We start from the raw sequence: 14888 nt of genomic DNA, 5'->3' as shown, positions 1-14888 counted from the left end.
TGCAGGGGGATACAGGGTCCATCTGGATGAGCTTATCCCACTGCCTGGGACACCTGGGTGGCAGAAATACCTCACTATGTTTGGGCCTTACCCATCTATGTGTAAGGGGACTGTTGGCCCTTATTAAAACTCAGTGGGGTTTGTTTTTGTTGGATACCTCCCAGTACCAAAAGGTTGGGGACGGGTCGATGGGAAATCAGGACCCTGAGACTGACAGTCCCCAGGAATATTGGGGAAAGGCTAATGCTCCAGGTTAGCCTGATTGACAGGTTAGGCACGCTAATGGGGAGTCAGGAGGCCAGGGAGGTCCCATCCTCCGTGTGAGCTGGCATTGCCTAGGACCTGGGTCAGACAGAGCAGGGCCAAGCTAAGGAAGAGCAGAAGCCTGAGCTGAGCTGGGGAGCAGAGATCATAGAATATCAGGGTTGGAAGGAACCTCAGGAGGTCATCTAGTCCAACCCCCTGTTCAAAGCAGGACCTATTCCCAACTAAATCATCCCAGCCAGGGCTTTGTCAAGCCTGACCTTAAAAACCTCTAAGGAAGGAGATTCCACCACCTCCCTAGGTCACCCATTCCAGTGCTTCACCACCTTCCTAGTGAAAACGTTTTTCCTAATATCCAACCTCTAAACCTCCCCCACTGCAACTTGAGACCATTACTCCTTGTTCTGTCATCGGGTACCACTGAGAACAGTCTAGATCCATCCTCTTTGGAACCCCCTTTCAGGTAGTTGAAATCAGCTATCAAATCCCCCCTCATTCTTCTCTTCTGCAGACTAAACAATCCCAGTTCCCTCAGCCTCTCCTCATAAGTCATGTGCTCCAGCCCCCTAATAATTTTTGTTGCCCTCCACTGGACTCTTTCCAATTTTTCCGTATCCTTCTTGTAGTGTGGGGCCCAAAACTGGACACAGTACTCCAGATGAGGCCTCACCAATGTCGAATAGAGGAGAATGATCACATCCCTCAATCTGCTGGCAATGCCCCTACTTATACAGCCCAAAATGCCATTAGCCTTCTTGGCAACAAGGGCACACTGTTGACTCATATCCAGCTTCTCATCCACTGTAACCCCTAGGTCCTTTTCTGTGCCAACCAGGGAGCAGGTCAGTGCTGGGAGCAGAGTCACAGCAACAAAAGCTAGAGAAGCAGCCCAGGGAGCTGGAGGCAGAGCAGCAGCACTGCTGACATAGAGTGGAGCTGGGGCTGGAGCAGTCCAGAGCTGGGTGCGGTGAGCAGCTGGGCAGAGCCGGGGGGACCCTGGGCAGTGGGGCTGGCACAGGGAGATGACCCCAGGCAAGAGGCCTTGCAGGCCAGACTTGGAGGGGGAATGTAACCTCAATTTTTTTGGGGGGGAGTGGGGGGGGCTGATGCTGGGAAGAAGGGTCCTGCCACTAGCGCCTGAAGGCATGTGGCCACCACCAGAGCAAGTGTCTGACCCGCAGCATCCCTGCAGCACAGTCAGGGCCTGAGAAGGAGGCCTGGGACTTGTGAGGAACAGACTGAACTTCCCTTACATTTCAGAGATGGTGGTTGTGATGTCCCCGTGCCACAGAGCGGGTTGATGGGTTTTCCTCTCACCTTTCCCATTTTTTCTTTATTTTTTTTAATTGATTGCTTTTTAGTAAATTGTATGTGCGTGGAACTGTATGTAATGATCAGTGAGTTGGGAAGTATCCAGTGCAGAGAGAGCACCCAAGAGTTGGGACACCCTAGCCCCTGCCCTAAGTGACTACGATAAGGTTGGGGGTCAAGCCCCCCGGGAATCCTGGGCCCAGCCTTGTTGGGATTATGAGGACTCTGCCACACAGGAGAGTGGAAGGGGAGCCCTCGAGGTCAGACAGGCCTCTGGGTAAAGGAAGTGGGAGCGAATACTCAGATCCTTTCGCTAGCCCATTTCACTGGGGTAGTATATAAGCCAGGAAAGTTCCCCACAATAGCAGGACCATTCCCCCATTTACATATGTAAGGCAGTTTGGGTCTTAGCTCACTGAAAATTCAATGGAACAGACGGACAGGTCCTGACTGGTATAAATCAGTGTAGCTCCATGGGATTCTGTGAAGCCACTGCAATTTATACAGTTAAGGATCTTGCCGAACATGTGATGAATCTCCCCATTGTTTGTTTGTTACTATATGTGACACAGTCAGTCAACAGTTTGTAACTCAGATAAAAACAGAAACTTGGCCTTATTATTTATTGTGAATGTTGAAATGTCATGTAGTTTTAACCTAAAGATGAACTGGTTAGACAGAGAAGTCAGATAACTGGAAGACCCTTCCTGGACAATTATTTACAGCAAAGCAGTTCAAACAAGAAAATGAAGCTTGGAGGGGAAAAAAGGAGAAGAGTTTAGTCAATGTTGGAACATACAAGAATACAAGTGTTTAGGTATTTTACACAAAAGTAATCTTGTTTACACGAAAGAAACCTTGTTGATTATCTGTTACAAGTGAGTGTTTGTGAAATACAGTCTCTTAAGGATACTATTCTATTCCTTCAAGGTTGGAAGATCTTCACTTCAGCTTGGAGTGCTTTCTTTCCTATTCATAACTTGAAGCAGATAATCCATCATCTAATAAAGAGAAATAAATATTTACAGAACAGGCTTGTCAAAAGTCACATCCTGATTCAATAAACCAAATGTATAACTTTTCTCTGCATCTATTCCATACAACAAATACATTCCTAATACTTGCCCCCAATGTTAGCTTGCTAAAAGACAACCACGGACCAAGAAAGAGTTATTCAAAGTTGTTTTCTTCATAGTCCCATTTTTTTTAACATCAAATTAATGTTGGAAAGTGAGTTCATAGAAACATTTTATAATTTACTTTGGATTGCACTTGCAACAACTTGCAAGAGCAAAACCTTAGAACAACAAGCAAAGCAGCTGCTTCAGATTTCTACAGCTGTTCCAGATTAGTTTTAATTTACTCTATGTCGGAGGGGTGGCAGGGTTGGTGTTGATTTACGGGTTGTTAAATTAACTGAGGCAGAAGAATTTGACAGTAAAACAAAAATCAAAACCTTGGGGGAACAATGAGCAAGGCTGAATTGTTAGGACATGACATTCACGATAATAAAAATGAACAAGCATTGTAGACTTCCTGATCAGACAGGGAAAATATGAGGAGGCAACAATAGGAATAGAGAAGAATTGTGCCTAGAACACCATAGTAGCAGTAGGAGATTTCAGCTACACAGATAGAAAATGAGACTAAATAAGTCACGCAGTAGGGACCTGATTCTTATATACGAGCCAGATGTGAAACCAGAGGGACCTTCTGCTGCTTGTCTTTAAACTCTAGATACTTTTAATTTGGATTTTTAAAATGTAACATTTGAATATATACACGGAACAATGAAATTACAGCACAGTGACTGTGTGTACATTATGGCATCATGCCTTTAATAATCCTGTAAACCTATGCCCATGCTACACACATTAACCTATGTATAATCTCAACAGGATCTCCTCCTGTACTTTCCTTATGGAATAAACGTATAGAGTTTAATGGGATGAAACCAATAAAGTTCTGTAGAAATTACCATATGACATATAGAAAATGTCACTGAGTTACAAGTCCTTGGTTACAAGCCTATCTTCATTTGACCTCATCACTTATTTGTATGTCATAACCCTTCTCCCACCCTGTGTCTGTCTTTTGGATGGTAAGTTTTTCAGGGCGGAGATTGTAGTTTTTATGTTTGGAAAATGCCTCACACATTGTGGGCACTAGTAGAAATAAATATAATAATAGGCTTCCTTCTTATAAAGTGGCATTAAGTAAATTCCACTTGGAAACATCCCTGACAAAAGTACATCTAGCAATACGGTCTTATAGTGTGTAGTTTTCTATTCCTAGCACAAAACATACAAAGTGTGTTGCTTGTTACATTTTAGGTTCATACATTAGTATGAAGAGTTACTGGTAAGATTCTTCCCCCCACTATGTATATTCAGTAGGTGGCAGTCTATGGTGATTCATACTTAGATGGACCCCTTGCAATGCTAACATTTCCACAAGCACATACGCAATCTACCATTATTTACAGCCTTGTAATAGATTGACCATGCAGTGGTCCCAGAATAATTGATATATGTTCTCTCAGCCTGCAGTGCCATTTTCTTTGGAACGTTTACATTTCATTGCTCGATTCCAGTATCTGAACTCAGCAGCAGATACAATCTACCATGACTGATTACACGTCTTGATCTTTCTAGACAGTTGGCTTCCATTGAAAATTCAAATACAGCAAGAGTTGGGATTTATTTCATGCAATTTACAGGCCCCATCCTACACCCATTGGAGTCAGTGGCAACAGCATTATTATAATAATACGTCAACCCTATCTGACCATCTTAAATCTAGCCATGCACAACACATTCATCATTGGGGTATCTATGCACCTTCATAAAGATGTTCTACAGCGCCACATTAAAATGAAGGGAGTGACTAGACAAAGTCTGGGTAACTAAGACTGTATCATATTTCAGAGATGCTACAGAGATAAAATCTGCACTCAAAAGGACCCTGTAGCTCTCTGATAATTACAGCTTTTATGCTCCAAGTCTCATTGGCAGGGGCAGCTCTAGGCACCAGCAAAACAAGCTGGTGCCTAGGGCGGCAAAATCTAGGGGGCGGCAAAAGGCTGGGGCCCCAGCTCATCCTGCCGCTGTGAGCCGAGGAGCGGCCCGTCCCCTGCAGCGGGGGGGGGCGGCGGCAGGACCTGCCGCAGTCATGCCTGCGGGAGGTCCACCGGAGCCCCGGGACGACTGGACCTGCCGCAGGCATGACTGCGGAGGGGGCGCTCGTCCCGCGGCTCGGCTGCACCTCCCGCAGGCATGACTGCGGCGGCTCAAGCAGAGCCGCCGGACCCGTGAACCGTCCGCAGCCGCGGGAGGTCCAGCCGAGCCACGCGGGACCAGCGGTCCCTCTGCAGTCATGCCCGCGGGAGGTCCGCTGCTCCCGCGGCTCCGGGGCGCCTCCCGCGCATGACTGCTTGGGGCGGCCAAAAAGGTAGAGCCGCCCCTGCTCATTGGCTATCGGACCAGCCTCGGTTTATTATTTAGGCAGCTAACGATTATTATTTAAATAGTATCATAAACGCTCAGGGAATTTGAAGCACATAAGATTCCCAGGGTCTCCGTGTCTGTAAGAGAAAAAAATCTCAGAAAAGGGTATAATTTGACCTTAAGGGCCTGCCCTATCACTTAGTGGAGTCAATGGGAAAACTTCTGCTGACTCCAGGAAGCATTGGCTCAGGGCCTAAACAGATTGCTTATACAAAAATAGAAGCTCTTTGTGCACTACCATTGAAAAATGCAAAGCAAAATCTTCTTTCATGCATGCCCTAACCACTGAGCTATCAGATATTCTGATGGGTAGGGGAGCCCCCAGTCTCTCCTGCTGAAGCTGTTCCACTTTGGATTTAATAGAGTCATTCATGGGGCCAGGTTGGGGGAGGGAGTGTGAAAGAGAGCACAAGCAACAGAATGACTCCCTAGCTTGGTGGTTACAGCACTCACCTAGCATATGGGAGACCCAGTCCCCCTACTCTAACAGCTCTTTCATTATTTATACACAGCTTCAACAGGAGAGACAGAGAGAGTTCCCCATATCAGACTGTCCCTATTCCCAATGGTTAGAGCATCACCAAAGAGGTGGTAGATTTCTGTTCAAATCCCTTGTCTTGCTCAGGTGGAGGGGAGACTTGAACTGGGCATTTCCCACATCCCAGGTGAGTACCCTAATCACTGGTCTAAAAGTTACAGAGGAGGTTCTCCTCCCTCCCTGCAGCTGTTCTGGGTGAACTCACATGCAGGACCTTATCTGGTAAATAGCCTCAGAATATGCCTACCAGCTTGGGCCTAGCAGGCGAGTTGGGCATCCAGGTGCATCTCACTGTGGCTCAGGAGGCCAGATACCTAGAGTGAGGCTGCAACATAGGCACCCAGGGAACTTTTACCCAGTGAGTTTAGGCACCTGCATGTTTGGCAGCTGCTGAATGGGGTTTTTTGTGATTCTCAATGGAGACTGATCCTGGGATTTAGGTGCCTAAAATGGCAGTTAGGTTCCTAAATCCTTTTCTGAATTTAGCCCCAAATTCCCATTTTCTGATAAAGCGAAATTTGTTCTGAGTGGCAACAGTTTATCAAGGTTAGGTCATAACATCAAAGGACAGCAATAATATCAAGTGATACAGATGACCATTCATGTAGCTCAAATATTGAAAGGGGAATACTGACAAATCAGATAAATCAGCTAGCTAATGAGAGGCAGATTGGGCAGTAGTTGGGGATATCTTCTTTGTTTGTTTGTTTGTTGTTTTAAAAATACAAAACTACTGAGTCTGAACATAGCTCACCTACCTAACCATCATGTGATCTTATTATCATCACCTTTAATCTTCCTCCCTGGTGGTTCCCTCCTATTGTTTGCAGGGGTTTTCAGATTGCATTGTGAACTCTTCAGTGCAGGGACTACATCTAGTTGTGTGTTTGTTTGGCAATGACTGGGGCACTTTTATAATACAAATAAATCACAATACTTGAAAAAATATTCACATCAGCTAGTTTGCACCCAAGCCATATACTGAAATTTACAAAATATTTGCTGAGCTGTTCTAAATAAATACATCCATAAAAGGTATACTCTATTCAGTGACAATTTGCGATCAGGAATAAGGGATAAATTCACTGAATTAGTTGCAGCAAAGAATCCTGTGGCACCTTCGTTTTGCAGCATGAGCTTTCGTGGGTGAATACCCACTTCTTCGGATGCAAGTAGTGGGTATTCACTACTGAATTAGTTATTCGTTACAAATTGTTTGACCAGCTCTACCAACAATCCCAGAGTTAGGAGCTAATTTGTTTTTTTTTAAAATTAGATTTACAGTACCTTCTTGTTTTAAACTTACATCTTTAACGCTGCTGTCATCATCTGTCTCCCAAGTGTTCTTGGTATACCAGGGAAGCTCTTCCCTTAGGATCTGAGTGCTTCTGTTTTCATTCCCTTCTAACAGCCTTAGCAAATTCTTCAACGTTTCTTCCCATTGCAGGTACTCTCCCAGCTGCTTGACATTTTCAGGTAATGCTGAAAATGGGATCTTGTTTTCTTCTTCATAAACATAGGGAAAATCTCCGGTGCTCTTTTTCCCCATTAAATGTCCTATAAAAATAATCAGCATATCATGACATTAACCAAAAATGAATTAGTGTAAGAGTGTGGCTGTCCAAAGCCACATTCTGATTGGCCAGTGGAGCCTTTTGGATGATGTCACACCAACTCAGAAGTCACACACAAAAATCCCTATGTCCATTATATTAAATGGGTGGGGGATAGGCTGATGAGAAGAGAATAGATATAATAAGGCATACTGGCAGGGGTAAAGAGAGGCAGCTGAGAGCAGGAGTGCGTGTGAGCAGGTGAAGGAGAGGTTGAGAGTTTCAATTCCTTTCCACCCAAGGTGCCAGTTCAGCATCAGAATGTGGCTTTCTCCAGAATGTGGCTCTTCCCACCACTTTTAACGGCAATTTTTATGGCAAAAAGCTACATTTGATCGGCTTCAGTATTCCAGGTTTTGTTTTTATGAAAGTGGAATTGAAAGTGGCCGTGATCCACAAACGGAGGGCAAGTCTACACTGCCAAAGAGAAACGCTGGGGACAAGAACTCGCCAGTGATCGCTGTGATAAGTGGAGCGAAAGTCAGGGCACAACTTTCAGGAAATAACTCTAATCAGTATCAGTGGGGGGCTCATTGCCCCTCGGTTGGATCTCACTCTCGAATATACATTTTGAATTGAGAAGTAGCTGGATGTGTTACAATGATTAATTCTTCCCAAGCGTCAAGCTCTCCTGTCTTATTCCCCACTGTAGCGCCCTTCTTCCCCCGACACTATCAGAGCGCATTGCAAGCTTTCAATTCCCTTTAACTTTTGCAAAGACGTATGATTAATCTGCGGTCACTGGAGCTGTATTTAATTCCGGTTCCACCTCTCATGCCATGGCTGATCGGAACGAGACAGAGCTCTGCGGCTTGTGATGGGGGAAGCAGAGGAAAGGAAACAAGTCTGCCCCTGTATCACACCCCAGTCCCCAGTATCCCTGCCTCTGGGGAGTAGCCACAAACCAATGCTACAAAATGGAAACAACACCCGCGCTAGTGAGCTAAGAGAAACCAGGCGGCTTTGGGAGGCAACTGACTAGCTAGACAGACACTATCAGCTTCCACACGAAACTACATCCTCCTCCAGTGTCAGTAACACAAAAGGCACTTGCTGGCCATGGAAATCAGGGGCTGCCTTGAAGAAGAGCTCTGTTTAGCCCCAAAGCTTTTCTCTCTCACTAGAGGAGTTGGTCCAATAAACAATATCATCTCACCCACCTGGTCTTTCTAGTAAGAAGGATGGGTCCATTCGCCTAAGAATGTATTTGACTCGTTTTTAATTACACCTTCCCCCGGTTCCCGGTCCCACAGGCGGCTCTGATGGATTTCACAAACCCTTTCTGCAACTATTCTGATGGAAGCAAGCTCCTCTCTTGCACCTCCGCCCCACCTCACTGCTCTGATTAAAGTGAGTTGTAGATTTATTATTATTATTATTAATCCTAGTGCCTAGAAGCCCGAGTCATGGACCAGGACCCGTTTGACAAACACAGACTACAAAGATGTCCCGTGTCCCACACCTGGCTCCAGGAGCGAATGGCAGAGATCAGCCGCTGAGCTTTACTCTCCCTGTCCTGTGACAGGCTTGTTTTACAGCCCTGCAGTGCTGCTCTCCGGGGCATCCCATGAACAGATACTGATCGGTACAGATCAGCAGCGGTTAGAAGCCTGTGGGAGCCCTGCCATGGGCTGCAGGTATCATCTTAAATGAATCGCAGGGTTTTAAAGGTAGCCTCGATCTTCTGTCCCGGGTTTGTTCTCGGGCTCAGCCATGGCAAAGGCTCCGTTTCTTACCGAATTCTGGTTGTAGGGTATTGCGCTGACACGGCTCAGGGTCTCGGGAGAGCCACTGTGCCAGCAGGGATTCCCAGCCTCAACCAGCGCCCATCTTTGCATGTATTATAATTTATGAACCCTTGAACCCCCCCGATTCATGTAAAAGTGCATCTGTCTCGCCAGATCTCCTGCTTTCGTGAGCCGGAGGAGAGTCAACGCCCTACGCCAAACGGCTCTATTTGAATACAAAGTAAATCTTCCCCTCACTGGGCCCGCCTGTGTCAAACAAAACACAAACCCACGGGGGCTAGTGAAGTCTGGGCGGACGCGCGAAGTGACCCGAGGCTCGGAACTGGAGCCATCGAGCGCTCCCCGGACAGACAGACAGACAGACACGTGCTAGGGCGGGCTGGTGGACGGGCGTTACGGGGAGGAGGATCGAGCTAGTCCAAAGTTTCTAGCAGGACCATGAAGCGCGGCCGCGCCTGGAGAAAAGCCCCCGGCGGCCGCCCCCAATCAATACTACAGCGGGGCCCGGGGCTGCCCCGGGCTCCCTGCGCGGCGCCGACACTTACCCACCGCCCAGTGGCTGCCTCTGGGGTAGATCTTGGCCAGAGGGGAGGCTCCGCCGTTGGCCTGCAAGGGAGCCGCCGCGCCCCAGTGCCCCTCGAGCAGGACCAGGGCGAAGAGGCTGAGCGAGAGGAGGGAGCGGGGCTTCCCGAGGAGGAGGAATTCGCAGCCCCCCATGGTGCGCGGCGCTGCACGGGCGGGACGGCTCCTGCTGCTGCTGCGAGTCTGGCTCCGGGCGTGGAGGGAGGGAACCCGCTGCTCGGGATCTGCGGGGCCAGGTGCTGCCGCTGCCGCCTCTGCTGCCGCCGCCAGCGCTGACCCGCATTTATAAGGAAGCGGGGCGAGGTGACAGCGGAGTTCAGGCACCTGGCGCCTCCCCCAGAGGTGGCTCTGGGAGCACGGGGGCTGCGGAGCGCTCAGCCAGCCAGAGCCACACAGCACCGGCCGGCTCGATGGGCGGCGCATCCTTTGCGAGCCCTCCCCGGCCCCCTCCCCACTGGCGGGGGCAGGACTCGGGATTCTCCTTCCAAATGGACCGTGATTCACCATCCCCGCCCAGCAGCCCCGGCGTGATCGTCTCTGGGGAGCGAGTTACAGAGCTCTGGGGTCCCCCAGTTATCCGACCCCCCAGCTCCACCCCTGCATCCCCGCCTCTGGGGAGCATGGAGCGCAACTGTATCAAACACCCCAGCCCCCCCAATATCCCCCCTCTGGGGAGCATGGAGCGCAACTGTATCAAACACCCCAGCCCCCCAATATCCCCGCCTCTGGGGAGCAGCCGGGTGTTACTGTCTCAAACACCCCCTATATCTCCGCCTCTGGGGAGCAGCTGGGTGTTACTGTATCAACGCCCCCCAGCCCTCAATATCTCCGCCTCTGGGGAACAGCTGGGTGTTACTGTATCAAACACCCAATCCCCCCATATCCCCGCCTCTGGGGAACAGCTGGGTGTTACTGTATCAAACACCTGAATCTCCCCGTATCCCCGACTCTGGGGAGCAGGAGGTGTTAGTGTGGTTCCCCGGCATCAACCCCCGCCTCCCCGGCGCAATATCTCTGCTTCTGGGGACTATGTGGGTGTTACGGGGTTCCCCTGACTCATACACCTCAGCCCCCCCCCCATAGCCCCGCCTCTGGAGCGTCTTCACCCGTTCGCCCCCTACTCCTGCTTTTGGGTAGCAGGGGGCCGGACAGTGGTTTCCTTTCCAGCCCTGCTCCCAAAGTAACTCCGGAGCTCGGGAGCGAGCTGCTGGGTACTGAGAGTGCCTGAGCACCCCCCCCCCAGCTCCCCACCAGACTGCCTGGTACTGAGGTTTCCCGTTCCCTGGCTCGACAAGCCCTTGCGCCCCTTCCCCGCCATTCCCAGGCCGCACAAAGCCCCCACTAGCCCCTCCCCGCTCACTCATTGAGCCGGGGCGCTTTGTTTCCCCTGTGGGTTGTGAGACTCGATAAGCCCTTGGCTGCGCCCCCGCCAGCACGTTCTTATCAAGGCCGGGGGCGGGGGGGGGCTTTAGTGCCCCCGTTCCTGTCGCTGATAACCACCGCGCTGTTCACACCGGGACAGGCGCCCGCTGATTGATGGCCCCCTGGCATTGTACCGTGCACGCGTCCTTACGCCAGTCTCATTGAGGCCCACCCATGCTCCCGCCCACCCCCTGGCCCGACGTGTCACTGGCTCACAGCCCGGTCTGTGCTGGACCCTTTTAGTGCAGCCTTCATGGTGTGGGCTCCCTTCCCTCGCCCCACGCACGTGCACTGCTGCAGGGGGTCTGACAGTATCTCTGCGGCTGCACGTGCGTGGCGATATTGTGTGAGTGACTTTACACTTATCAAGGGTCTACCAGCGGCTGACCAGCTGTTTGCTGTGTTCTGTCTGCCCCCTCTTTGTGTTTGTTTCTGGCGCTCCTGTTTCACTCTCTTTTCATTGCCATCTGTGTTGTGTTCGTTTTTCTGGGTGCGTTACTTCGTGTGTGGGCTGAGTGCGTATCTCTGTGTCTGAGTTACTTAGTGTGTGGCTCTTGCGTTTCTGTGTCATTCACCTGTATTTGCTGTGTGTGTGTGTGTGTGTGTGTGTTGTGTTGTATGGCTCTTGCGTTTCTGTGTCATTCACCTGTATTTGCTGTGTGTGTGTGTGTTGTGTTGTGTATCTAGCCAGGTATATAATGTCTGGTGTGGTTTTAGACCTGTGAAGTAGTGGTGAACAAAGGAGGCAGAATTTCATTTTGGATAAAATATTGTGAATCTTGTTCACGCTCATGGTCTGTTTTTCTCTTGTCTGAATTTCACCTTTCTGAATTTTGGTTATGACTGAACTGTATGCCCTGTACTATTACAACTTGCACAGCTAGATAACTATTTAAAAAAAATCACAAGTGCTTATTTAAATCCAAAACTGGCAAACTTCATTTGAATCCAAATTCCTTTTTAAACTTAATTTGAATCCAAAATTAAATCAAGTTTAGCTCTACTGTTTGTTACTTCCTTCTACTGGGCTCTGTGTTTTGTATCCCCCAGAGCATGTGATGTGAATGTCCGAGCGCACTGTGAGTGTTTTTCTGCATACCTTTACAATTGGGGTGCCTGTATGCATTTCTAAGTTGAGTATGAATTGATTAATTACTGATTATTATTACAATAGTTCCTAGAGACCCAATAACGATTGGGGCTCCAATGTGCTAGGCACTGCACCGACAGAATAAAAGACACCCTGTGCCCTGAAGCGTTTCCAGTTCAAATATCAGACAAGACACAAGCGGGGTTTACAAACAATAGGAAGAAGGGGGATGGTTGGGAAACTGATAAGATTGTGTGGTTACAGAGATAAGCTTGTGCGTAACACATATTTATGTTTTTGTATGTGGCTGTATTCATCAAAGGACATTTGTAGTTAAAAGGAACTTCACAACTGTATGTGAAATTTGAAAATGGCTACAGCGATTGTTGCAGGCGCAATAAAAATAATGCCTAAAAATACAAAACAGCTTGACAGGAGTACACAAAAATTCATGCAAATAAGAGACAATGAAAACAGGCATGAATATTTTCCTGAAAATCAGTTTTGACTGACCTGCTCACTGTAAAACAGAAAAACTCAGAAAGTCCACATGAGACTCAGGGAGATGGCCTGGGACAAAGTTTTTTCCTGATTATTATTATTTTTAATTTAATTTATTTTATTTCTTAGTATTTTATGTATTTACCATATCTGGGACTTAACAGTATGGCTCACAAGTCTCTGGCCTGGACCATGCTTAAAATGTAGGTTGTCATAGCTACAGCACTCAGGGGTGTGAAAAATTCACACCACCAAGCACTGTGACTATGTCGCTCTAACCCCCAGTGTTGCGGCAGCTAGGTCAATGAAAGAATGCTTCCATCAACCGAGCTACCATCACTCAGGGAGATGGTGTTCTTACAGCAATGGAAAAAACCCCTTCCATGGCTGTAGGCTGCATTTATACTATGGTGCCATATCTGTGCGGCTATAGGCCATGTCTTCACTGCAGGGATTATGAGAGCGCTAAAGGAACCTCCTTCCTACCTGGCACAGAGGTCCTGCAAGCCCTCCAAAGCTTGAAGATCCTCTGGGACTGGCCAATATTCTAATAGATGAAACAATTTCAACCACATTGCAAGAAGAAAGATGCAGTGAAGGAGAAAGTTAAGGAGCCTAGCAGATACCTTAACGGCCATGATCCAGAAAAGCACTTAAGCCCCGACTTAACTTTAAGCACATTAGTAGTCCCATTGAAGTCAAGGATAGTATAGGTACATGGGTATAGAAACTTGATGTGCTATTTAGCCTGGAGCTCAGGAACCAACAAACACAATGGTGCAGTCATGTGTAATTGTTGTGGCTCGTGTGGTGATCATGCTACCTGGACAAATATCTGTTAGGGGGGTAGATTTTTAAAGGTACTTTTAAAAACTTGGTGCTAGGATGCACAGCTGATAGGGTTGACTGGAAGGGCCCTGCCAACAGGGCCAGCTCTAGGCTTTTTGCCACCCTAAGCAAAAAATTTTTTGGCCCCGCCCCTGTCCCCGTCCCAGCCCTGGGCTCTCCCCCCCAAACCCTCTGCCACCCCAGCACTGGGCTTCTCCCTTTCCCCCCCCCCACCAGTTCCCTCCCCACCCCCTGCTGCCCCACCCCTGGGCTCTCCTCTTCCCCCCCACCAGTGCCTCCCACACACACACCTCTTGCCACCCCAGCCCTGGGCTCTCCCCACACACCTGCACCCTCCTTCCGCCGCAGCCCTGGGTCACTGGTAACTCGCTCTCAGGGTGGGTCATTCAGCAGGAATTTTGGATGTGCACAAAACACAGACAGGATTGGTTCCCATATGGTTACAGAGGTGCAGTAAGGTGGAACAATTTTCAGCTTGTGTGATTGGAGGATATTTGGATGCATATTATAAGACTGTCCTCCATAAATGAGGAAAAGTTGAGGTGCCTTTATTATTCTTTTGTTCCATTCTTTCTTTCTATGGGGAATTTGCCAATGCAGTATCACTGTCATCCTTTTAAACAAACAAACAAAAGGCAATGGCTGTTGAAAATAGCAGTTCCAGTCCTAATAACCACTGGGAAGCATTTCTTGCTCAATTTTATCCTACTTTTTCAACAGCAAGTTACAGTGGATCAGTATATTTGATTTGGGAGAAATGAAGTAACAGCCACCCAAACTGAGCTTGAGCACTCCTGAATTTTGAGGTGTTCAAATCTGGAAGGCAGGTGCTGGGTGTGTGTGTGGGGAGGGGCAGGGGAGCACAGCAGCATGTATGCAGTAGCGTGTCTAGAGCTGCGCGGAGCCAGACACGCTGGTCTGAGTGGCATGGTAAGGGGGTTGGATGGGGTGGAGGTTCGGGGGGGCAGTCAGGGGACAGGCAGTGGTTGGATAGGCATGGGAGTCCCAGGGGTTTGTCAGGGGACAGGTAGGGGTGGAGTCCTAGGGAGGAAGTTGGGGGGGGTCTTAGGAGGGGGCAGTTGGGGACAAGGAGAAGGGAGGCTTAGATAGGGGGTGGGGTCCTAAGGGGCATTTAGGGGCAGGGGTTCCGGGAGGGGGTGATCAGGGGACAGGGGGAGGGTTGGATGGATTCTGTGGGGGCAGTCAGAGGGAGTGGACGGTGGCAGGGTGGGGCTTCGTTCCCCGTGGAGTGTCCTGTTTTTTGAATGTTAAAATAGGGTCTCCCTACCATTCCCAGTGCAACTCTCCACTCACAGCACGCTGCCACATGAGGTCCCTCTCCTTCCTTTCCAGTTGGTAGTGGCCAAGGGAATGCTGGGAAATGTAGTTCTTTCCCTGCTCCAGGGCTGGCTCTATAGGCAGGAAGCTAACTAAGGAACTACAGCTCCCAGAGCCCCCTGTTGG

At 48.8% G+C, this 14888-nt stretch overlaps 1 protein-coding gene across 2 annotated transcripts; it reads right to left on the bottom strand.

The window, feature by feature from the left end:
- Window positions 1-2195: 2195 nt before the first annotated feature.
- Window positions 2196-9889, bottom strand: LOC120408303 (gastrin releasing peptide). Of its 2 annotated transcripts, none has more exons than XM_039545071.1 (3): window positions 9526-9889; window positions 6907-7176; window positions 2196-2576 (listed from the first exon to the last, which is right to left on the bottom strand). In XM_039545071.1, exons 1-3 carry the CDS (start codon window positions 9695-9697, stop codon window positions 2545-2547), a joined length of 474 nt encoding a protein of 157 aa, XP_039401005.1. In that variant the 5' UTR covers window positions 9698-9889; the 3' UTR covers window positions 2196-2544. The 2 variants fall into 2 exon arrangements, with proteins under 2 accessions (XP_039401005.1, XP_039401004.1); XM_039545070.1 differs by having other exon boundaries at window positions 6926-7176.
- Between the last annotated feature and the right edge of the window lie 4999 nt (window positions 9890-14888).

The sequence above is a fragment of the Mauremys reevesii genome, linkage group 6 (genome assembly GCF_016161935.1).
Source record: "Mauremys reevesii isolate NIE-2019 linkage group 6, ASM1616193v1, whole genome shotgun sequence".
Taxonomy (NCBI): domain Eukaryota; kingdom Metazoa; phylum Chordata; order Testudines; family Geoemydidae; genus Mauremys; species Mauremys reevesii.
This window is presented reverse-complemented; position numbering and strand designations above follow the sequence as displayed.

Excerpts from the sequence above, each read along its gene's own strand:
- LOC120408303 (XM_039545070.1), bottom strand. The coding sequence starts at position 9,697 with ATGGGGGGCTGCGAATTCCTCCTCCTCGGGAAGCCCCGCTCCCTCCTC. Across the intron at positions 7,177-9,525 it reads AGGCAGCCACTGGGCGGTGG|GACATTTAATGGGGAAAAAG; the intron begins GTAAGTGTCGGC and ends TTATTTTTATAG. Across the intron at positions 2,577-6,925 it reads ATGACAGCAGCGTTAAAGAT|ATGATGGATTATCTGCTTCA; the intron begins GTAAGTTTAAAA and ends TCTCTTTATTAG.